The sequence below is a fragment of the Coregonus clupeaformis genome, unplaced genomic scaffold (assembly GCF_020615455.1).
Source record: "Coregonus clupeaformis isolate EN_2021a unplaced genomic scaffold, ASM2061545v1 scaf0096, whole genome shotgun sequence".
NCBI lineage: Eukaryota > Metazoa > Chordata > Actinopteri > Salmoniformes > Salmonidae > Coregonus > Coregonus clupeaformis.
Genome location: NW_025533551.1, coordinates 264,881 through 289,617, shown reverse-complemented (window position 1 = coordinate 289,617; position 24,737 = coordinate 264,881). Strand labels below are relative to the sequence as shown.

Genomic DNA, 24,737 nt, shown 5'->3' with positions numbered 1-24,737 from the left:
TGCTGCGTCAATGGGAAGGACAAGCAGTACCACGGCAATGGGACAAGACTCCTCATCAGCGAGGCTAAGCCTACACCTTATGGGTTAATATTTACCTCAGTTATCCCAGGTAACACACCTACATTTTTTCACATATTAGGCCAAAAAATATCAAATGTATTCCCTTATTATTGTATTGCTCAAAAGGTATCAAGTTATCATAGAGATGATGTTGTCCATCCCTTTGTAGTTAATGTTTTTAATATGATTTTGGGTTTTTTAAGGTACAGAAGAGGAGAATACTTCAGACATGCAACTATTTTATTTGTATGCTTTGCTGGCAGTGAAGCTGTTGGTCGTCATAGTGCTTGGAGGCCTCACAATCAGTTCCTAAAGTTTTCATTTGGACGATTTAATAAAGGTTAAATAAAAAAGTAGTCATCCAATTAATTCATTAAAAAAGTCCAAAAATATTGTATGGTCATTATATTGGTCGTTAGTTTGTACTTTTAGTGTTGCACTGAATCTGCATTTCACAGACCACTTCCATTCACAGTGTGGGAGGAAATCTAAAGATTTCAGTTTGGGTGTTGGGTGTTGGGTGACAAAATAGCAGTTTAGACTAGATTATCTGTAGGCCTAGTCCATCATAAGAAGCCAAGAATATGAATGAAGGCGTTTCACTTTCAAAGTTTATTTATGACAGACTGACCATGGGTAGCCTACCCCTAGACAGTAGACAGAACTGGCTTGTAAATAAAACCACTAGGTGGTGTTAAAATGACTACCTTGCTCCTGTAGCGGGAAGAATTGCGGCTTTCAACCCGACATAAAACCCAGAATGAAGGCCACACACAAAAATCAGCAAGGTTCAGTCATATGACTGACTCGCAGGAAGAACTTTGGTCGGGAGGTTTAAAGTGGGCAGAGCATAGAAGTCTTACACAATATGGATTCCTGCCTGAACTGGCAAATGTCCTAACTTCTGTGTATTGAAGGATATTCCATTTAAAATCGGAGCGCAGGGCATCATAAACAGAAACTGAAAACTGAAAGGAACGTAAAACTGAACTAATTATTTTTTTTAAACAAACAAATGTACCGGACACTCAAAGCGGTTTCACGAGGAGGGATAGTGTTTTACACTCCTTGTCATTAGTGAGAATATACATAATGAACACTCTACAGGAGAACGGGCTTCCGCCCTCACCTGCGCACAATATTCCCGTTTGTGAAAGTACCGCCAAAGAACTCGGGGTATGTGGGACTCCCATTAAAACAAAGGGAAAGAATGGGCTAACGGAAAGAAGTTCACCTGTCAATCATGTCACCGCAGAGTTTGGCGACCAGCTGAAAGTACCATCGGTAAACGCACCTGCTCCATCCACGACACCTCTCGGGTTACCTGGCGTTATGGACGCAGAGGGGAGAGTGGACGAGTCCAGGCTGCGGATGCACATTTTCAAGAATGGTAAGGATGGGAGGATTTTAAAAAACTAAACAGGATACGATATTCTAAAGAGAAACTGATGGGCATGAATCACTGCCAATTCATAATTCAACATATTAATTGATTGAAAATTATTTCATATTCAAACATTATGGACCAGTATGCTGGAGCCTATCACAAAGTTTAAATTAAGTAAAGTTAAATTGTTTCCCAGTGCTGGGTTTCCCAGATTTGGTATTGCTCTATCAATATCTACAAATCAAGAGGAAGTCAAGTGATGTTTGCCTGAGGAGCTAGCTGACTGCACTACAGTTCAACCATTATCTAGAGCCATGTATGAAATCTCACTGAGACCCCTCAAGCAAAGACTCCCAACATGACTTTTAGAAACAGACAATGCTTTGGTTTTACAGTTATCAGTCAAGACCTTTGGTGTGATCTGACAGATTATTTTCAGAGGGAGGAAGAATCATGAGATTCACATGAAATGCATCAGTCATGGTTTGTGGGAATGACATCAAGAGCCCACACACAGCTACTCCTGAGGGAAAACAAGAGGGGAGTGTATGAATGGGTGAATAGATGGGTACAGTATACTTTCTAGCTTCTATTTGCATCAATGCTCCATAAGTAAGTTACAATCACCGGTACTCTCAGGGCCTTCACTTGTGGTTTTCAAGCTCAAGGTGAAATTGACCTTAACCACAGATCTAGGATCAGATTATCCAACTACCAATCATAACCTTAACCATTTAGGGATGACAAAATATCTGACCCTGTATCAGTGGTTCGGGGAAACAGCTACTGTATATGACCGAGAGGTAGGACTCAGGGTGCATAGTGTTGACTGTAAACACTGAACCCCCACTGACTTTAGTTCTTGGGAACCCCTGGGGCTTCATCATGCTGAAAAGCTCAGAGAGAGTCATGAGGCTTCCATTGCACGCAAGGTAGAGCTCTGTGAGCTAGGTACATGGTATACTGATAGAGGGGTTACTACTGTAACTGTGTTGATGAAAAACCTAACCAGGAACACAGAAAAATAATCTCCCCCCTCTCCCTCTTTCTCTCTTTCATCGATGCACATTCCTTCTCTCCTCTGGCACGATATCATTAGCTGCAGTGACTATGGTGCAAAAACATTATATAATGATCCCTGTCAAAGCTCTAAGAAGGGGGCTAAAGACTTGTTTTGCACAATAACCAATATAAGCCACTCAGATTCCTTGAGAAGCCTAGTTTGTTTAGGAATAAATTAGCCACTTTATCTAGTCAGAGGCCAAGTGATCCAATAGCTTATCTTTTATATTTTAGTTCTAGTCTAGTCTTCATTTTCCTGTGAAATAATGCAAAAGTCCTGGTCTGACCATTATAACCTTAGTCGATTCTGTTGGAAAGCTAAAGAGAGACCTACCAATCCAGAACACCAAGTGGACATGTCATTGCATCTCTCAACTATCCAGTTGTTTCCCATCAGTGAGGATGAGGAGTGAGGAAATAGAACACACAGGGGGAAAGAAGCCATTGTAAAGTATCTGGATTCAACCTGTGCTGTGTGTGTCTAGGTGGCGTGTCCCCTTCGGAGCGTGGCCCGGTGTGGCGTTTCCTGTTTGGGATGTACCCCTGCAGCTCCACCTCTCTGGAGCGCCCCCTACAGCAGGAGCAACTCAAGGTCCGCTACCATGCCATGAAGAGGAAGTGGCAGCAGCTTTTTCCTGCCGCCGTCCGCCTGCGTCTAAATGGCACCGATGGTAGGGCCCGGATGTAGGGGCCGGATGTAGATAAACTTGTACTCTCTCTCTCTCTTTTTCTCTTTCTCTTGCTATCTAGCATACAACATATATTATTGTTCAGCACCTCATTCTAGACTCATCAACTTTATGCTGGAATCTATGAGCTCAACCAATTTCGTAAATTCTCCCCGGTTCCTCCTGTAAAGTTGCTTCTTTCACTCTCGCTCACCTGCCTCAAATTCTCCCATTCTCTTCCTACCTCCCTGTGTGTGTTTCTAGCTGAGTTGGTGGCAGCGGTGCAGTACTTTGATGTGAGGCAGGAGAGAGTAAAGCTGCAGGCTCAGAACCAGAGTGCTGAGGTCAGGGAGAGGCTGTCCTTCCTGGAGCTACAGGCCCAGGTACACCAGCCTCAGAAAGTACACACAAAACTCCCTGCAAAATACATGGTTTAACCGCTTCTCCCGCTTTGCATTTTTATTGAGTATAAGAGATTCAAAGTACCATACACCTTCCCTATTGACCATTCACTTATTCATAGTTAATATGTTCAAGAGGAGTGCTATGCTTTGCAAATTTACTACAGTAATTTTGCTTTGGGTTGTTTTAAATGTTGTCAATTTATTTTGCACCAGGATATGGGTGTTAGGCTAACAAACTGTGTGTTTTAGTCATGGACATGCCTATGTCAATATAATCCACTTTGTCATTGTATTACGGAATAATATATATAGTATTATATTTTACAATTTCTAAACAGCTGGTCACACTCAGAGGTTGACATGTTGACATTTATAATCTACAGTATGTTACAGACCTAAGTCTGAGATGATGACACAGGGGTTTAGAAATAGTCCATCTGACCCCTGACCCCAGGTGTTGTTTGAGCGGGTGACCTTTGATATGGAGGAGCTCCCAGAGGCCATCCGAATCATCGACAAGGACGTGCCTCGGACAGACAGAGACCTACCCTACTACTCGTGAGTGGCTTTAGTTCATTGTCCGCCCTTTTAGTTCAACTTCAGTCTCTGTACATTGAGGCAGAGGGCCAATGAAATTAGCTCACAGATTCATAATCAATACTTTGTGGTGATCGAATAGTAAGTTATATCCGGTATTTATGATGACATTTTGTGACGTTTTGTTCGTTTTGGACTTCGGCAAGGGTTTTTTCGGCTGTTCGGGCACACCATTTTATTTTTAGCCGAAGTCGGTTGCCAAAGTCTGTTGTCAGTGCCTGTTGTCATTCAACGAGAGATTAATTTTTTCACTTGAGAAATACTGCACCAAACATCCTAGTCAGATGCAAAATTGCACAATTAAGATCTCAAAATGGACAAACCGTACTATTGCCACCTTTTTCTCATTTTTCAAGTGAAGGTCTTTTAAGGGAGTATGCGAACACATTAGTTCAGTTTCGGTTAGCCGAGCTCGGCTAGGCGCCAGCCGAACTAAAGCATGCTGACGCCTTTACAGGGAACATTGCTCAACACTGCAGAAACAGGAAGCTTAACAGGATTTATGTTTAAACTCCTCTGGCAAGCCGGCTGTCAGCTACAAACAGTTCAACACTTAAATCAACAGGGCATATTGGAGTAGGGCCTTAAGTGTTGGTTCTCTGTCATCATGTGTAAGCAGTGACACACTGACTACCTGTTGTTGGTTTTAGGATAAGAAGGCTGTGTAGTTATTTTTTATTTTTTTATACGTTAAAGGTTTTCAGCTTGACATTACAACCCATATAAAGCCAGTAGGCTACATGCGGTTGCTCATTTTAAGGTTCGCACTGTCTTTTTATACGAGGTATCAGTGTATTTGATTTGTATTAATGAGGGTTGCAAATCTACTGGTGATTTACCAAAGTTACCAAATTTTGTCAAAGTAATTGGAGTAGTTAACAGGTCATTTATGGCAAGCTATGGTAACTTTGGTCATTTATACTTACAGTTGAAGTCGGAAGTTTACATACTGTGACGTCACGAGAGGCTACACAGCTTTCAGCGGGATTGCTCAAGTAGTGCAAGGAGACAAGGTTCAAACAAAACAAGGATTTTATTATAGGTCTTGGGAAATTAACGAAAATATAACAAAATTCTGTTCTCTTGTGGCTCTTTAAGGGTTAACAGTTCAGGGATGTCTCTTCCACATCCAAAATCATAATTCTCACTCGCTCAGATAACTTTTCCCAGCCTTACTGTAGTCCACGTTGCAGCTAGTGGCCAACCCAGCAAAAGTCCTTCCAAATGTCTCTCACGTATTTCCCACAGGTGCATATATCCAAAGGTGAGTATTTCCCAAAGGTAAGTATCTCCAAATCCTTATATTCCTCATGGAAGTGGGCTGCAACACTCTTGTCCTCCAGAGAGCCCAGGTTGGAGACTGTCTCTTCACCCCCACACACTCCCTCAGTGTGTCTCTTCCCTTCCCAAACCTTCAGCTCATCAGCTCCTCATTTGTTTCAGCTACGTGGGAAGATTGGCCATAGAGGGGTGGAGTTCCCGACCATACCAGCAGATGGAGCCATAGCTGTCTGGGTTTGCAGCCACCTCAGGGGGATGTAACGTCCCTCGGACACAGCCTCTCGTGACATCACACATCCCCCTCCTCGGGACCGCCGTCCTCGTCGGGTAAAGGCAGCGAGATGCATCACGCCGGGAGAGGGCGTCCCATTGCCGTGGTGCTTGCCAGCCTGCTCTCTCTTCAACTCCTCCACCTCTAGGACCAGGGACTCAGCCTCCTGTTGTCTCTCCTTGAGTTTCTTACTGAGCCATCAGCCTTGGTTTTAGCAGAGTTTAGCTTCTGTTGAGCAGCTTTCAGTTCCTTCTCTCTCTCTGCCTCCGCATTCTTCATCTTGTTCTCCAACACCTTGTACTTCTCCTCTGCCTTCTTCTGGACCTCCTTACTACTGCGCAGGGTCTCCTCACACTCCTCGATGGTCCTGCGCAGCCTCCTCCAGCTCCTCCTGTTGCTTTAACAACGATACCTCTCAGCGGTCCCCTTCAGACCAGACAGTTCTTTGTCCAGATTCTGTAGCTCCGTCTCTGTGTCGGTCTGGGCACCTGCCATCCCTATCAGAGCCCGGGCGGGAGTGAGTAACTTCGGAGGATTGCACCGGAGCCTTCCCAGGATGAGGTCTTGCCTCTCCGTTTCCGGGTACTCGGGTTATCCTCTCCTGAGACTCTCTCAGAGTGGGTAAAAGGCTGGGCAGTCTCGTCCAATTAGGACAGGGACGGGGAGGGATCAACCACCCCGCCGTCGTGTGTATGGTTCCCCAGTGTGCTGGTCATTGTAAGTTCAGTAATGGGGGTATTCTCTGGTGTCCCCATGGACACAGGAAACTGGGAGGACTTTCCCGGGGTCAGACACGTTGGGCCCACCAATCCTTACACACCAAGGTGGCCCAGCTACCAGAATCCAGTAAGGCCTCCACATCATGGTGATTCACAGTTACCGGGCAGGTGGGGGGGTCATCTGGGCCGCCATCTACGACTCCCAAGAGCGAGGCAAAACGGTGTGTGGGTGCTGAGCTGGAGGACTCCGCAGTGGGCATAGGTTCATCGGCTGGTTTCCCACACTGCCAGGGAGATATGTCCCATCTCCCCACACCGGTAACACTGTCGGAGTTTCCCCCTCCTGGTGTACTCTTCTTGGACCCGCCTGGTTCTGGCTCCCCCCTGGAGCCGGGATAAGTCCTGACGTGGCTGGGTTCGAGACCTTGGGGTCCTTTGGACGGGTTCTTCCCATTTGTGGTGGGGCCGCCTCCTGGGGTCTTTTCGGGAAGCATTCAGCATCTCCGCTGTGGCCTGGTACTTTTCCACAGCTTCCACGGTCAGATCAGCCGTGGTCAAGGCCTGTTGACTGATGAACCATTTTGCCTCATAAGGCAGGCGCGTGGTAACGATCCACCACAACGGCCTCCACCACCGCCGCTGCTGTATTCCTCTGCGGATCCAGCCATTTCCTTGCGATTCGGACAAGTTCATGCATCTGCGCCCGAGGAGGTTAGTCTGGTTGGAAGGTCCAGCTGTGAAAGCGCTGGGCCATACCAAACTTTGTGAGTCCATATCTGCTGAGGATCTCAGACTTCAGGGCATCATAGTCAAGTAACCTGGTCAGGGCCCAGGTCCCGGACAGCATTCAGCGATTCCCGGTTAGAAAGGGGCTACACAGACCAACCCACTGTTGCTTGGGCCAGGCTTCCTAGTGGCCGTGGCCTCAAATGCATGCAGGTATGCCTCAATGTCATCGGTAGCTCCCATCTTAGATATAAAGTCACTTACCTTTATTGGGCGGGTATTTTGGACAACCCTCTGTCTCTGCAACTGCAATTTCCTCTGCCTTCAGAAGGTTGGCTTTCTTTTGCTCCTCCAAGAGCCCACGTTTGCTTTTGCATCTGGGCTTGCTGGCCAGCAACAAGGGCTTTCAATATGTCCTCCATTTCAGTGGGGAGCCTACGGCCAACTTGGAAAACTGGGTGATCAAACCTTCGGTATCCTCCTCTGACATGCACTATTAACGCTCGAGCGTGCCCGTATTCTCCACCATCTGTCGTCACGAGGGCTACACAGCTTTCAAGCGGGATTGCTCAAGTAGTGCAAGGAGACAAGGTTCAAACAAAACAAGGATTTTATTATAGGTCTTGGGAAATTAACGAAAATATAACAAAATTCTGTTCTCTTGTGGCTCTTTAAGGGTTAACAGTTCAGGGATGTCTCTTCCACATCCAAAATCATAATTCTCACTCGCTCAGATAACTTTTCCCCCAGCCTTACTGTAGTCCACGTTGCAGCTAGTGGCCAGCCCAGCAAAAAGTCCTTCCAAATGTCTCTCACGTATTTCCACAGGTGCATATCCAAAGGTGAGTATTTCCAAAGGTAAGTATCTCCAAATCCTTATATTCCTCATGGAAGTGGACGTGCAGCACTCTTGTCCTCCAGAGGCCCAGGTTGGAGACTGTCTCTTCACCCCCACACACTCCCTCAGTGTGTCTCTTCCCTTCCCAAACCTTCAGCTCATCAGCTCCTCATTTGTTTCAGCTGCGTGGGAAGATTGGCCATAGAGGGGTGGAGTTCCCGACCATACCAGCAGATGGAGCCATAGCTGTCTGGGTTTGCAGCCACCTCAGGGGGATGTAACGTCCCTCCAGGACACAGCCTCTCGTGACATCACAATACACTTAGGTTGGAGTCATTAAAACTTGTTTTTCAACCACTCCACAAATTTCTCGTTAACAAACTATAGTTTTGGTAAGTCGGTTAGGACATCTACTTTGTGCATGACACAAGTCATTTTTTCAACAATTGTTTACAGACAGATTATTTCACTTATAATTCACTGTATCACAATTCCATTGGGTCAGAAGTTTACATACACTAAGTTGACTGTGCCTTTAAACAGCTTGGAAAATTCCAGAAAATGATGTCATGGCTTTAGAAGCTTCTGATAGGCTAATTGACATCATTTGAGTCAATTGGAGGTGTACCTGTGGATGTATTTCAAGGCCTACCTTCAAACTCAGTGCCTCTTTGCTTGACAGCATGGGAAATCAAAAGAAATCAGCCAAGACCTCAGAAGAAAAATTGTAGACCTCCACAAGTCTGGTTCATCCATGGGAGCAATTTTCAAACGCCTGAAGGTACCACGTTCATCTGTACAAACAATAGTACGTAAGTATAAACACCATGGGACCACGCAGCCGTCATACCGCTCAGGAAGGAGACGTGTTCTGTCTCCTAGAGATTAACGTACTTTGGTGCGAAAAGTGCAAATCAATCCCAGAACAACAGCAAAGGACCTTGTGAAGATGCTGGAGGAAACAGGTACAAAAGTGTCTATATCCACAGTAAAACAAGTACTATATCGACATATCCTGAAAGGCCGCTCAGCAAGGAAGAAGCCACTGCTCCAAAACCGCCATAAAAAAGCCAGACTACGGTTTGCAACTGCACATGGGGACAAATATCGTACTTTTTGGAGAAATGTCCTCTGGTCTGATGAAACAAAAATAGAACTGTTTGGCCATAATGACCATCGTTATGTTTGGAGGAAAAGGGGCGTTGCTTGCAAGCCGAAGAACACCATCCCAACCGTGAAGCACGGGGGTGGCAGCATCGTGCTGTGGGGGTGCTTTGCTGCAGGAGGGATGTTTGCACTTCACAAAATAGATGGCATCATGAGGAAGGAAAATTATGTGGATATATTGAAGCAACATCTCAAGACATCAGTCAGGAAGTTAAAGCTTGGTCGCAAATGGGTCTTCCAAATGGACAATGACCCCAAGCATACTTCCAAAGTTGTGGCAAAATGGCTTAAGGACAACAAAGTCAAGGTATTGGAGTGGCCATCACAAAGCCCTGACCTCAATCCTATAGAAAATGTGTGGGCAGAACTGAAAAAGCGTGTGCGAGCAAGCAGGCCTACAAACCTGATTCAGTTACACCAGCTCTGTCAGGAGGAATGGGCCAAAATTCACCCAACTTATTGTGGGAAGCTTGTGGAAGGCTACCTGAAACGTTTGACCCAAGTTAAACAATTTAAAGGCAATGCTACCAAATACTAATTGAGTGTATGTAAACTTCTGACCCACTGGGAATGTGATGAAAGAAATTAAAGCTGAAATAAATCATTCTCTGTACTATTATTCTGACATTTCACATTCTTAAAATAAAATGGTGATCCTAACTGACCTAAGAAAGGGAATTTTTACTAGGATTAAATGTCAGGAATTGTGAAAAACTGAGTTTAAATGTATTTGGCTAAGGCGTATGTAAACTTCCGACTTCAACTGTAAATAACAAAAAAATAGATATTCTTATTATCTTAATCTTTTCATTTGTGTATCCATATTGTGCATTAGTTTCTCCTGCAGCGTTTTCCAAACTAGGGGTCGCGAGAGAAAATCAACAAAAATTAAATAGAAATTGCGCTCGGTTCATAGAACCGGGGATCTGTCAGTAACCTCCGGTAGCCGTTAGATGCGGTTGTAATAAACAGAGCAGTTTTTTGAACGGTTTAAGCTACAAAATATTATGACCCCTTCACTGACAGATAAGACTCTCAGGAATACGTTTACTAAATCAGACTGGGGGGAAAAGAATATAATCAATGATGATGTCATTTCCTACACAGAATATCATACAAAATTATTGCCTGATGATCTTCTGAACTTCCCAATACCTTTCTGATGCATTTCAGTCACTCCAAACCATACTTCCTTTAGATTGAAATATTGTCAAAAGTACTGTCAAACTGATTTGTAATAGACTGCCATAGCCCCAATTCAAAAAGTAAACATTGGCCTTTGATTACATCACTATCTTTAAATGGTGTGGTCGCAAAAAAGAAAGTTTGGGAACTCTAGCACTTTGCTCTAGCACTACACAGCTGACTCAAATAACCAACTCATCATTAAGCTTTTATTATTTGAATCAGCTGTGTAGGGCTAGAGCAAAAACTAAAATATGCACTCAGGGGGGGTCCCAGGACCGAGTTGGGGAACCCCTGTTCTAGTGAATAGACCATATAGTTCAGGAGAAAATAGCCTAAATAAGGAAAAAAGCATCTAAACAACGATGACATCGTTTGCAATTACCTCTGCAGCTCTTCCAACTATTTACTTTTTTTCACAACTGCCACCAGTTCGGCCCCAAAACATTTACAACAAAGACAAATTTACATACCCGTAGTAAAAAAAAAAAATGTATAAAAAAAAAAAAGGATATTCCATGCTGAAATCCTCATATTAAACACCAACTGTATTAATAAATTAATGGGTTATATTAAGGATTATTTTATAATTGTATCTTTTACATGTTATGAAAATTACCTAAAATCCTAGAAAGTGTCCAATATTCCAGTAGTTTACTGGTAAAGTTACCATTAACATTCTCTCCCTTTGCAACCCTAGTGTTGATGGTTTGTTTGCTTCTACAGGGGTGAAGGCTTGGGCAATCTGCTGGTGTTGAGGGATATTCTCATCACATATGCTGCTTTTCACCCAGGTAATCTCTCTCTTCTCTCTCTCTCTCGTCTCTCTTTCTCTTCTGTATCATTTTTATTAATTTTTTTCTCTCTGTTTATCTTTGATCCTGCCTTTCTCAGTTTTTAATGCTGCAAATACTGTATGCTGGTCATCAAAGTCATGAGCCGGTTGTCACCCAACCACTGAAATAAATAGTGTCGTTAGAGAGCCCTCTAGTGGAGAAATGTTGGAGGAGTAACATGACACAATCCGAACTTGACAAATGTGCGTGTACGTTTTCACGCCTATCTGCCGTGGAAATAAATGCAAAATGTACAATAAAGTTAGCAATTTACATATTCCATGTTCAGATTATCCCCTTAGTCTTAGTAGTAAGCTAAAGTAACTGTATTTACTTACTTTCTTCATACTGTGTGTGTGTGTGTGTGTGTGTGTGTGTGTGTGTGTGTGTGTGTGTGTGTGTGTGTGTGTGTGTGTGTGTGTGTGTGTGTCATGCTGATGTGCTGGGGGTCAGAGGTGAGCTATGCCCAGGGGATGAATGACCTTTGTAGCCGATTCCTGGAGGTGCTGGACTCTGAGGTGGACACCTACTGGAGCTTCTCCTGCTACATGGAGAAGTTCTCCAAGGACTTCCGCGCTGACGGCCTGCACAGGAAGATAGGTTTGTTTTTAGTTTTAATATTATGTTTTTATTTTATTTGTCTGTCTTCTCTGTACATGTGTAATAATATGGTAGACTTGATAATAAGGTAATGTTATTACACATGTTCTAACGTTTTTGATTGTTGCCACTCAGAGCTGGAGGCGGCACTGCTGAAGGAGTTGGACCCACAGCTCCACACCCACCTGATCACAGATAGCATGGAGAGTTTCACCTTCTGTCACAGGTACACAACACACGCACACATACATACATACACACACACATACATACACACGTACACACATACACACACAAACACATACATTTGCATATACTGCATTTATATGTGTTTGCAGTACATACACTACATGGCCAGAAGTATGTGGACACCGGCTCGTCGAACATCTCATTCCAAAATAATGAGCATTAATATGGAGTTGGTCCCCTCTTTGCTGCTATAACAGCCTCCACTCTTCTGGGAAGGCTTTCCACTAGATGTTGGAACATTGCTGCGGGGACTTGCTTCCATTCAGCCACAAGAACATTAGTGAGGTTGGGCACTGATGTTGGGCGATTAGGCCTGTCTCGCAGTTGGCGTTCCAATTCATCCCAAAGGTGTTCGATGGGGTTTGAGGACAGGGCTCTGTGCAGGCCAGTCAAGTTCTTCAACAACGATTTCGACAAACCATTTCTGTATGGACCTAGTTTTATGCACAGGTGTATTGTCATGCTGAAACAGGAAAGGGCCTTCCCCAAACTGTTGCCACAAAGTTGAAAGCACAGAATTGTCTAGAATGCAATTGTATGCTGTAGCGGTAAGATTTCCCTTCACTGGAACTAAGGGGCCTATCCCAAACCATGAAAAACAGCCCCAGACCATTATTTCTCCTCCACCAAACTTCACAGTTGGCACTATGCATTCGGGCAGGTAGCGTTCTCTTGGCATTAGCCAAACTCAGATTATTTTGTTGGACTGCCAGATGGTGAAGCGTGATTCATCACTCCAGAGAACGCGTTTCCACTGCTCCAGAGTCCAATGGCGGCGAGCTTTACACCGCTCCAGCCGACGCTTGGCATTGCGCATGGTGATCTTAGGTTTGTGTGCGGCTGCTCGGCCATGGAAACCCATTTCATGAAGCTCCCGACGAACAGTTATTGTGCTGACGTTGCTTTCAGAGGCAGTTTGGAACTCAGTAGTGAGTGCTGCAACCGAGGACAGACGATTTTTACGCGCTTCAGCACTCAGCGTTCCCATCTGTGAGCTTGTTGGCCTACCACTTCGCTGCTGAGCCGTTGTTGCTCCGAGACGTTTCCACTTCACAATAACAGTACTTACAGTTGACCGGGGCAGCTCTAGCAGGGCAGACATTTGATGAACTGACTTGTTGGAAAGGTGGCATTCTATGACGGTGCCACATTGAAAGTCACTGAGCTCTTAAGTACAGGCCATTCTACTGCCAATGTTTGTCTATGGAGATTGCATGACTGCGTGCTCAATTTTATACACCTGTCAGCAACAGGTGTGGCTGAAATGGAAGAATCCACTAATTTGAAGGGGTGTATTTGCATGAATATGTGTATATTTACACTTATGCGTGTCCCCTCTCCCAGGTGGCTGCTGCTGGGTTTCCAGAGGGAGTTTGAGCACTATGATGCCCTGCGTCTCTTTGAGATCCTGAGCTGTGACCACCTGGAGCTCATCTCCCAGCAGGTGGACCGCGCACGCTACCAGGAGAGGATTGCCCGCAGGCACAGTATAGGTGAGACAGTAGTCACAGTATAGGAGAGACAGTAGTCACAGTATAGGAGAGACAGTAGTCACAGTATAGGAGAGACAGTAGTCACAGTATAGGAGAGACGGTAGTCACAGTATAGGAGAGACAGTAATCACAGTATAGGTGAGACGGTAGTCACAGTATAGGTGAGACGGTAGTCACAGTATAGGTGAGACGGTAGTTACAGTATAGGTGAGACGGTAGTCACAGTATAGGAGAGACAGTAGTCACAGTATAGGTGAGACAGTAGTCACAGTATAGGAGAGACAGTAGTCACAGTATAGGAGAGACGGTAGTCACAGTATAGGAGAGACGGTAGTCACAGTATAGGAGAGACGGTAGTCACAGTATAGGAGAGACGGTAGTCACAGTATAGGAGAGACGGTAGTCACAGTATAGGAGAGACAGTAGTCACAGTATAGGAGAGACAGTAGTCTCCTGTGGCCTTCCTTCCAAGTCCCAGGCTAGTGAGACAGTGACATGTCACGTGTGTGACAGTACATAAGAAACAGTACACAGCCTATGGTTTCAAACACACTATATATACAAAGTATGTGGACACCCCTTTAAATTAGTGGATTCGGTTATTTCAGCCACACCCGTTGCTGACAGGTGTATAAAATTGATACACACAGCCATGCAATCTCCATAGACAAACATTGGCAGTAGAATGGCCTTACTGAAGAGCTCAGTGACTTTCAACATGGCACTGTCATAGGATGCCACCTTTCCAACCAGTGAGTTCGTCAAATTTCTGCCCTGTTAGAACTGCCCCAGTCAACTGTAAGTGCTGTTATTGTGAAGTGGAAACGTCTAGGAGCAACATGGCTCAGCTGCGAAGTGGTAGGCCATACAAGCTCATAGAACGGGACCGCCGATTGCTTAAACACGTAAAAATCGTCTGTCCTCGGTTGCAACACTCACTACCGATTTCCAAACTGCCTCTGGAAGCAACGTCAGCACAATAACTGTTTGTTGGGAGCTTCATGAAATGGGTTTCCGTGGCCAAGCAGCTGCACACAAGCCTAAGATCACCATGCGCAATGCCAAGCGTCAGGTGGAGTGGTGTAAATCTTGCCGCCATTGGACTCTGGAGCAATGGAAACGCTTTCTCTGGAGTGATGAATCACGCTTCACCATCTGGCAGTCTGACAAACTAATATGGGTTTGGCGGATGTTTGCATAGTTCCAACTGTGAAGTTTGGTGGAGGAGGAATATTGGTCTGGGGCTGTTTTTCATGGTTCGGGCTAGGCCCCTTAGTTCCATTGAAGGGAAATCTTAACGCTGCAGCATACAATGACATTCTAGACGATTCTGTGCTTCCAACTTTGTGGCAACAGTTTGGGGAAGGCCCTTTCCTGTTTCAGCATGACAATGCCCCCGTGCACAAAGCGAGGTCCATACAGAAATAGTTTGTCAAGATCGTGGTGTAAGATCTTGACTGGCCTGCACAGAGCCCTGACCTCAACCCCATCGAACACCTTTGGGATGAATTGGAATGCCGACTGCGAGCCAGGCCTAATCGCCCCAAATCAGTGCCCGACCTCACTAATGCTCTTGTGGCTGAATGGAAGCAAGTCCCCGCAGCAATGTTCCAACATCTAGTGGAAAGCCTTCCCAGAAGAGTGGAGGCATATTAATGCCCATGATTTTGGAATGAGACGTTCGACAAGCAGGTGTCCACATACTTTTGGTCATGTAGTGTATATGTCCATACAATTGGTAATATGAACTTATAGAAGCCCCTTTTGGTCCTTCTGTATTTGCTTATAACAATGGTGGGAGACCCATGGGGCAGCGCACAATTGGCCCAGCGTCGTCCAGCGTAGGGGAGGGAATGGACGGCAGGGATGTAGCTCAGTTGGTAGAGCATGGCGTTTGCAACGCCAGGGTTGTGGGTTCGATTCCCACGGGGGGCCAGCATGAAAAATAAAACAAATAAAAATAATGTATGCACTCACTAACTGTAAGTCGCTCTGGATAAGAGCATCTGCTAAATGACTAAAATGTAAAATGTATGTTGTCCTTCTTGTGATTTGTTGGTTTGTGTGGCAACGGATGCTCTGGGATGGTTCCAGAAGATAAACCAGTGTCTGAGGCACAGGCCGTCAACACAGAGTTCACCTTTGAACTCTTCATCTGTGCCACCATATTATTGGACAACAGAGATGCCCTGCTGAGGTGTAGGAACGACGTGCAGCTCATCCAGTTCACCAACAGGTGTGCGTGTGTCTGAATGTCTGAGTATCTGCGTCCGTCCATCCTCTGAAATATAAATGATTTCTATGATTACCTGTTTTGAAACAAATAGTTGCTATATGCCTTGCCATTACAAAGCAATACAACCAGACTCATCAGTCTTTGGCTCCGTGTTTCTCTCTGTGCAGTTTGCAGGGCACTCTGGACCTGAACAGCACCCTGAAGAAAGCAGAGGAGCATTTCTACAACTACTGCAAGCGCTCTGCCTGGGACTATATGAACGGTCGCTGCAGGACAAGTAAACACAAGGAGGACAACTTCCTGTTCCAGCTCCGTAGCTTCTTCTCCTGAACTTAGATCAGTCCTTAACTTAATCTCCTGAACATTCAGCTACAACCTGTAGTAACTGTGGGGTGGACTCAAAACAAGGGACCTATTTCCTAAGAGGAGTGTTTACTATTTACATGTCTTGTCCACTGATGTTGAAATATTAATATTGCTGTGGGATCTACCTTCAGTGAGTGATGCTGCTTACTTACCTACAATTCTACCAATTTGGACTCTCTCTTTGTTGTTGTATCTGATTATGCTAATTTGTATCTATTTAAAACATAGCTATTTATTATTTGGAAAGGTGTCAATGAACGGGTAGAAAAGTGTGCAACGCTGAACTAATTACAGTATACATTCACCTGGAGTTTGGCCTACACACTGCAAGCCTTGATTGCTATGTTTTTCTTGGTGAGTTTAGAAGAAATCCCTGTTTATGAAATTATATAATAATAATTAGGACTATGACGTGGCCAAAAGGATCTGAGATTCAACTATATTATGTGATACTACTGGAAGAAAACAAGTCTTGGGACTGCATGTAGCAACAGTTTGCATGTGTTTGTGACTCCCTGGTGATTGGTAAACACAGAAATAGAATTATGGGGATGCCTGTTCTAGTAGTATATTTCTAAGGATATAAAATAGGATGCCAGCTGACCTATGTGTCATAGTGGACCTGTGTGATAGGAGTAGCTGTTCATCGGTTCAGTTCTGAGAAAGAGCCGGGAGGTGGGGTCAGGTTTGATTAGTTCTACAAGAGCCCTCAGCCCTGGCTGCATTTTAAGACCGTATTCGTGTGTCACCTCTCCTGAAATAGCTCAGAGTATGGACAGGACATCCCTCTGGAAATCCCTAAACGTTGACGAGTAGCACGTTTAGCATTTTGCCACATTGCCAATACAGTGGCATACTGCAGATTTATAGATAATCTCATGCTATTGTAATATTTTGCCATGAGGCTGAGATAATTAATTCTAAACATTTTTGACATGGCTTAATCTTTTCTTTTTTGTGGGGGGGTTGGAGGCTCCCAGAGCCCTTGTGTGTGTGTGTGTGTGTGTGTGTGTGTGTGTGGGGGGGTTAGTGAAGGTTTGATATTATGTGTGTGGGTTAGTTTGTTGATGATTTAGAGTTGTTTTATTCGGATCCAGCTAATTGCCATAAAGGAAATGTCACTTTCAGACATCCAGTGCTTTTACATATATAGGAGTGAACATGTAATTCCGAGTATAATTGGGTTTGGAGCAATTCATTAAAAAATATATATATATAATACAAACAAAGGCCACCAGTGAGAAGGAGAATGTATAGCTGCTTGACATTTCAGTTCCTCTGCCTGCGAGTTGGAGAGTGAAGAATTGGTTTCAGCATGTTGGAAGGACAGGGTTGTCATTGTATGTATGGACTGTTATTAAGGGTTAAATGTAATAAACTGTGGGACATTAAAGGCGTGTGCATCTTGACTTCATTTGACCTTTTTAGAATAGCCTTTGTGTAACCTACTTGACTTACGCCCTTGGTGAATGCTTTCATGGTTAGTGTAGTATTTTCATGGAGTATGCTATGAAAGGTTCAGACAACTATATAAAATGAATATGCTTCATTTATTCCAAAATACTGTCAATTCATTCCAGCATGTGCTTTGCTGCTTGCTTTGCTGTTTTTCTAATGAATGTGAATCCACAGGCCAGATGCTGGTAGCAGTTATCTGTAGTCTTCTCACAGTGCTTATCTCACTGAACAGCCCCTACACCATGTGAACCAAGGTAAACATGCCCTGAGAAAACATCCTGCTTACTCTGTGGACAGGACAAACTTTCATTTTTAATAAAACAGGAAGAGAAAATGTAGAGAGAAAATACAACAGTCTTCCTTTTCTAATTTCTACTCTTTTCATTCACTGAGAGAGGGCTAACAACAATTCAGCTAACTCCTATACCAGATAAAGTTAGAGCTGGCTAGCACTGAATTGGCACATGCAGACCACTACGTGGGCCTGGAACTTTCTCTGGCTGAGTCACCTGATTCCCTGATGGAATCTCAGTGAGCCGTGTGCTGTCTGTCTGTGGCTATATACTCTGGAGAGACCCGACACTCGTCCTCTTAGTCTGTCCAGGAAAGGGAGAGGAGAGCTTCAGTGGAACTGAGCAGCCGGTGTTGTGTGGTTTGTGTGGTAATCTTTGAAGCATTGTACAACTGACTGAGCAAGGTAACTCCTTTTCTAAGAAGCGTTGAATTCAGCTCCTTTTCTAAGAAGCGTTGCATTCAGCTCTGCTTTTTCAGCTTGACTTGCCTGCTGCTGTCAAAGTCAAGGGACAGGACTCCAGGAAAGAGTGACACTCGCATTCTTTCTGTCAACTAGTGTCTGACATTGGCTGACGGAGGAGCATTAACAACTAGCATAAAGCTTATCTCAAATTGTTTAAGCAGCCAAAAGTTATTGTCTAGCCTGTTTGAATGATTTGTCTATTGCATTACTTTCTGTTTCTGGACACACAGGTCGTCCAATGTCCAGTGTCCACTGACAGGCTTGACCAGTGGAAGTTGTGCCTGTGTTCCCTCCGTGTCATGCCTGGTCTCACTGTATGTCACAAACACTGTCATAGTTTCACACACCACACCCAATGGTGTCTGCTCTGTCTGTGTGCTTGATCCATGCTTGATGCTTCTGTCAGTTTGAACACTAATCATGTACATACTGTATGATTAAATATACGCAGCTTATCTAAATATGGGTACAGTGGTATGTATGGTATGCTTAGCACCGATAGTTATTAGATACGTTTTAAAAAAGGATGGTAACGAGCTCATTCAAATGAAATTCCTATACCAGGAGTAACATAATTAGATCATAAGTGATAATGAACTTACCAGTACCATTAGTTTGTGTGAGGTGGCTTTGTCTATTTAATCCATCCCAGATATGAGAAATGCTACTTTTATCCTTTCACAAGAATACAGTGAGTGGCTGTATGACATAATTAGGTACAGTATTTACTTGCCAAACATTTAAGAACTTTTGTTACGATCAAATATTTGGGCCTCACCACATGATCTGGCCCTGTTTGGCATGTTCACCATGTCAAAAATCCCCCTTGTTTCCCACTGACTTATTGTATTAGTTAATTGTGAGGTAACAGCGTGAAAGTATATCATAGTTCTTTCTCCAGCAGTGAGGTTTCTAAGGCCTTTACTGTTATTACAGTCCAGGTCCATAGGAACTTCCATATTAGACAATAGTGAAGTACAGTAGTAAGTATTTCAACAAGGTAACTGCCCAGTATATATGATATTGCCAAAGTCCAGTTTTACTTAACAGCTCATTAATAATCACTTAATTTAATCCAACCTGTGTTCCAACAACAGATCTGTGAGCCATATTAATAGGATGTGTTGGTAGTTTGTGGGATTCAGCTGTCGGAAAAAAGCCACTGTGTTAATACATCACATTGACTTAGCCTGGCTGGTAACAGTTGGGTGTTGTGTTGCCAGAAGGATCTGTGGAGAAGGGAGAACAGGATGAGGGAGGGGAGGGTGAGGGAGGGCGGCCTGTTGGCTCTGGTGGCATGCTACTGGTGGTATTGCTGCTTTAAGGAGTTGTGGGGTTGTTACCACACCCCTGGCTGGCATGTTGCCATGACAGCACTTTCTAGAACAGCTGAGCCCCGGGGATCACTTCCAATTTGGGGGCTCACGTGGGACTGCATCTGCTCTATGTGAATGACAGGGACATTCAGGGACGGAATAAAGACGTGCGCGTGTGCACGCATACACACGCATGCGCATACATGAACATGATGACCTTTAACCCCAAAGGCTTTCAACACGTTGAAACATTTGACAGTTGTCATCCAATTTTGTCATAAAGCCACTAACTACCTGCTGCTAGCTACTAATAACTGATCATTTTCAAAAGAGAAGGCGTTATAACAATGTCTTCATGAAACGCATCTTTCAACATTCTTGTATGATAGGTCTACGTAATTCTCAAATAATTCAAGTAATTCTCCTCTTACTAATGAACTGTAATTCTGGTCTTGTTGTTGCAGGATGTCTAAAGGACCAGCAGTGGGCATTGACCTGGGGACCACATACTCATGTGTGGGCATCTTCCAGCATGGCAAGGTGGAGATCATCGCCAACGACCAGGGCAACAGGACCACACCCAGCTACGTGGCTTTTACTGACACGGAGAGGCTGATCGGTGATGCCGCCAAGAACCAGGTGGCCATGAACCCCACCAACACCGTGTTCGGTAAGCACATCACCTCACCATGCCACACAGTGGCTAGTTAGATGATGCCTCCAGTGGACAAAGGGAACAGAATAAAGGTTTATTTTAAGCTCAGCGCTGTAGCCTCTTGCCTGTTGTTATCAGTAGTCCCCACTTGAGGGCCTAAAAGTACTACATTTAACTCCATCAGCCTCACCCCAATCCATTAGGGGGAAATGCACAACTGACCTTAGACCAGTGTCCACAGACAACTTCATCCTACTCTTAAAACTCAATCCTACTCTGCCATCCCTGTGTCCCAAGATGCCAAGCGTCTGATTGGTCGTAAGTTTGACGACGCCGTGGTGCAGTCGGACATGAAGCACTGGCCCTTCACAGTGGTGAGCGATGGTGGCAAGCCCAAGATGGAGGTAGAGTACAAGGGAGAGAGGAAGACCTTTTTCCCTGAGGAGGTGTCCTCCATGGTTCTCACCAAGATGAAGGAGATCTGTGAAGCCTACCTGGGCAAGGTAGGGAGTCTGACTAACCAAGAAAAAAACACCTCAATTCCAAATCTACTTTTAGCCCCTACCCACTCCTTGCAGGTTTTACATTTATTTTTAATTTAACCTTCATTTAACTAGGCAAGTCAGTTAAGAACAAATTCTTATTTACAATGATGGCCTACACCGGCCAAACCCGGACGACGCTGGGCCAATTTTGCGCCGCCCTATGGGACTCCCAATCACGGCCGGTTGTGATGCAGCCTGGAATCGAACGAGGAAGTCTGTAGTGATGCTTCAAGCACTGAGATGCAGTGCCTTAGACCGCTGCGCCACTCAGGAGTTATTATATGTTAATAACTCCAACTGAAAATATATTTAGGGATGATACACACTAGATCTTAATAATAGTGTTTTTCTCTCTTCAGCCAGTGAACAACGCTGTCATCACAGTCCCCGCCTACTTCAACGACTCCCAGCGCCAAGCAACCAAAGATGCTGGAGTGATCTCTGGACTCAATGTCCTGCGTATCATCAACGAGCCCACCGCTGCAGCCATCGCCTATGGCCTGGACAAGAAGGTACAGAAACCCCAAAACAAACTAAAACACTTGAACCCTTACATTACACTGGGCTGTACAACTCACAGGAGGTCTGCTTGATTAATCCTTTGAAAGTCCTACTGACTTATTTGTTCTCTCTTATCAGGTCGGCGGTGAGCGCAACGTCCTGATCTTCGACCTGGGCGGTGGCACCTTCGACGTGTCCATCCTGACTATCGAGGACGGCATCTTTGAGGTCAAGTCCACCGCCGGCGACACCCACCTGGGAGGAGAGGACTTTGACAACCGCATGGTCAACCACTTCATCGGTGAGTTCAAGCGTAAATTCAAGAAGGACATCAGCGGCAACAAGCGGGCGGTGCGGCGCCTGCGCACTGCATGTGAGCGGGCCAAGCGCACCCTCTCCTCCAGCACCCAGGCCAGCATCGAGATTGACTCCCTCTATGAGGGGGCCGACTTCTACACCTCCATTACCAGGGCTCGCTTTGAGGAGCTCAACGCTGACCTGTTCCGCGGCACCCTGGAACCTGTGGAGAAGTCTATGAGAGATGCCAAGATGGACAAGGCCCAGATACACGACATCGTCCTGGTGGGAGGCTCCACACGTATCCCCAAGATCCAGAAGCTTCTGCAGGACTTATTCAATGGCCGAGACCTCAACAAGAGCATCAACCCTGATGAGGCTGTGGCTTATGGCGCCGGTAGGTATCTCACTGTGTGCTGCAGGCAAATCTCACTGTGTCAAGTGTATGTGATTCATTGTTTCATCCAACATCTCCTCTCTGTCCTCCACAGCTGTGCAGGCTGCCATCTTGTCCGGTGACAAGTCAGAGAACGTGCAGGACCTGCTCCTGCTGGACGTCACACCCCTGTCCCTGGGTATTGAGACGGCCGGAGGGGTCATGACCGTGCTCATCAAGAGGAACACCACCATCCCCACCAAGCAGACCCAGACCTTCACAACATACTCAGAAAACCAACCCGGAGTGCTCATCCAGGTGACTCTTTTATCAGCTGTACAAGGCCAGCGTTTGTGTAAAGTAGCCACCTATACCCTCCGTGATTCTATCTGGTATTAATCCATTCCCACTATTTATTTCTCAGGTGTATGAGGGGGAGAGAGCCATGACCAAGGACAACAATATCCTCGGCAAATTTGAGCTCACCGGAATCCCCCCCGCCCCCAGGGGCGTCCCCCAGATCGAGGTGACCTTTGACATTGACGCTAACGGCATCCTCAATGTGTCTGCGGTGGACAAGAGCACCGGCAAAGAGAACAAGATCACCATCACCAATGACAAAGGTATGCCTCCTTAACCTTGAACCTCACAACATAATCAAAGGTCTTATTGATTTCCAACACTTTCCTCAAAGAAAAGAGTCCCAAAAAGAAAGAGAGACAACAGGAGAGAGTATGAGAAAATGAATATGTCACATATGGGCAATTATATAATGATGTGTCTGTGTCTTGTTATCCCCCAGGACGTCTGACCAAGGAGGACATTGAGCGCATGGTGCAGGAGGCTGACCAGTACAGGGCTGAGGACGAGGCTCAGAAGGAGAAGGTCACAGCTAAGAACTCCCTGGAGTCCCTGGCCTTCAACATGAAGAGCACCGTGGACGACGAGAAGCTCGCGGAAAAGATCAGCCTGGAAGACAAGAAGACCATCATGGACAAGTGCAACGAAGTCATCTCCTGGCTGGACAGGAACCAGGTAAACCACAGGGGGCTGGTGTAGAGTTCCACCTAGATTGATTGCTCTTAGTGCAACATCAGTTAGTTAGCAATGGTTCCACATTGATGCATTTCCTTCCATGGTAAAAGTAGGCTACACAGTAATTAGAAACAAATACATCATATAAGATAGAATATTGTGATCGCCACCTGTGTCTCTTATCCTTTCATACTCTCTCCCTTCCTATGTCATCTCTCCCCTTGTCTTTATCTAGACGGCAGAGAAGGATGAGTACGAGCACCAGCAGAAGGAGCTGGAGAAGGTGTGTAACCCCATCATTACCAATCTGTATCAGGGTGCCGGAGGCCCGCCAGGAGGTATGCCAGGAGGTATGCCAGGAGGTATGCCTGGAGGCTTCCCTGGAGGTGCTGGAGCCGGCTCCTCCTCTGGTCCAACCATCGAGGAGGTTGACTAAAATCCCTGACCTCTACAGGAGAGAGAATCCACATCCTGTCCACATTTCAGCTCCTAGGCTTCACACAATACCTACTGCAGGCCTGGCCTGTGTCATCACTTCTCTTCTTGAGAAGATCCTGTGTAATATTTATATATACCGCAGGCTCCTACAGCTTTGTACTGTTGTGCAGTTCACGCAACCTTCACTTTTATCAGATTGAATAAATCAATATCAATAAAGCTGGATTCTGATAAGCATTTTTTGTGTTTTCCTTTAACCTCCCCCCAAATACCCTCCCTGAGTTTTGAGAAGATAAATACATTTTTGCATCAGCAGTTGTCAGAAAGTGCTTGAAGTCTTATAAACTTGTATGAACATTTTCACTATTGCTCATCAGAAAAGTTCCCTCAAAAGTGACATTAATCTTGTAGCAATCTTGTTATGAAGAAGTAGAAATAGGTACAGTATGTATGTGAATATGACATGTGAAGACAGCAGCATATGCAGATTGATATTTTGCTCCTGATTGGTTGATAAACTTGTCTCTTTCTCAAAACTTAATGGGATAAGATAATCTTTTATGTGTGTTTTCTCAGAGGCCTCATCCTCGTGGCGGTGGGCCCTCTGTTACAACCTTCAAATGTAGTGACATTTTAAATGTGTCAAAGTATGAATTTGAATAGCAATGTGAACACATGACCTTAATGCTACTTGGTATAGATGAATAAATCCCAATATTGCTCTTTCTTAATAAAAACATGTTTTTGTCACAGAGGGCTGCATAAAACATATGGTCTGAATCCATAATGTTAATAGTGTTTTGTTTCTTATTTTGTTGATGTCATGTACGGCTGCATAGAAACAGAACGTCTGACCATGGTTTTCCACACTGCTTGTGGGATTGCAACACACGGTTACAAGATGTTATTGGTCTGCCCATAAGCAGAACTCCAATTGGACAGCGTGATAAGAAACCAGAAAAATAGGCATCAAGGGCATTTCAGAAGACCAAATTTGGGTTTTGGGCATATTTTCCACTCAGCATAAAGATAAAGAATTATGACTGCATCTTTCCCTGGAATGAGCATGCAAAGCCTTGTTTGCTTAGGCCTGTCCTACATAGAGTACAGTACAGTACATGGCAAACACAAGCATGTACCTGACTGTCCCTGAGGCGTGAGATTTTCCCACCTGTTCCACCTGACTGTTCCCAGCTCTATCAGACCTTGGGGGA

At 44.9% G+C, this 24,737-nt stretch overlaps 2 protein-coding genes across 2 annotated transcripts; both read left to right on the top strand.

The window, feature by feature from the left end:
- The first annotated feature begins 788 nt into the window (after positions 1–788).
- LOC121586114 (TBC1 domain family member 15-like) lies at positions 789–16,714 on the top strand. Its single transcript, XM_041902606.2, has 10 exons — positions 789–1,450; positions 2,995–3,180; positions 3,442–3,560; positions 4,036–4,139; positions 11,092–11,159; positions 11,655–11,801; positions 11,937–12,027; positions 13,395–13,543; positions 15,638–15,779; positions 15,947–16,714. The coding sequence occupies exons 1-10, from the start codon at positions 1,153–1,155 to the stop codon at positions 16,107–16,109; spliced, it is 1,467 nt and encodes a 488-aa protein (XP_041758540.1). The 5' UTR covers positions 789–1,152; the 3' UTR covers positions 16,110–16,714.
- Positions 16,715–18,157: 1,443 nt separating this feature from the next.
- LOC121586107 (heat shock cognate 71 kDa protein) lies at positions 18,158–23,760 on the top strand. Its single transcript, XM_041902596.2, has 9 exons — positions 18,158–18,300; positions 20,141–20,346; positions 20,629–20,834; positions 21,236–21,388; positions 21,516–22,071; positions 22,166–22,368; positions 22,475–22,673; positions 22,853–23,085; positions 23,321–23,760. Exons 2-9 carry the CDS (start codon positions 20,142–20,144, stop codon positions 23,519–23,521), a joined length of 1,956 nt encoding a protein of 651 aa, XP_041758530.1. The 5' UTR covers positions 18,158–18,300; position 20,141; the 3' UTR covers positions 23,522–23,760.
- The last annotated feature ends 977 nt before the right edge of the window (positions 23,761–24,737 follow it).

Bases quoted from the DNA above. Each gene is read 5' to 3' on its own strand.
- LOC121586114 (XM_041902606.2), top strand. From the start codon at position 1,153: ATGAACACTCTACAGGAGAACGGGCTTCCGCCCTCACCTGCGCACAAT. The intron at 3,561-4,035 runs GTACACCAGCCT...CCCTGACCCCAG, and splicing joins TCCTGGAGCTACAGGCCCAG to GTGTTGTTTGAGCGGGTGAC. The intron at 4,140-11,091 runs GTGAGTGGCTTT...TTGCTTCTACAG, and splicing joins AGAGACCTACCCTACTACTC to GGGTGAAGGCTTGGGCAATC.
- LOC121586107 (XM_041902596.2), top strand. From the start codon at position 20,142: ATGTCTAAAGGACCAGCAGTGGGCATTGACCTGGGGACCACATACTCA. The intron at 21,389-21,515 runs GTACAGAAACCC...CTCTCTTATCAG, and splicing joins CCTATGGCCTGGACAAGAAG to GTCGGCGGTGAGCGCAACGT. The intron at 22,369-22,474 runs GTGACTCTTTTA...TTTATTTCTCAG, and splicing joins AACCCGGAGTGCTCATCCAG to GTGTATGAGGGGGAGAGAGC.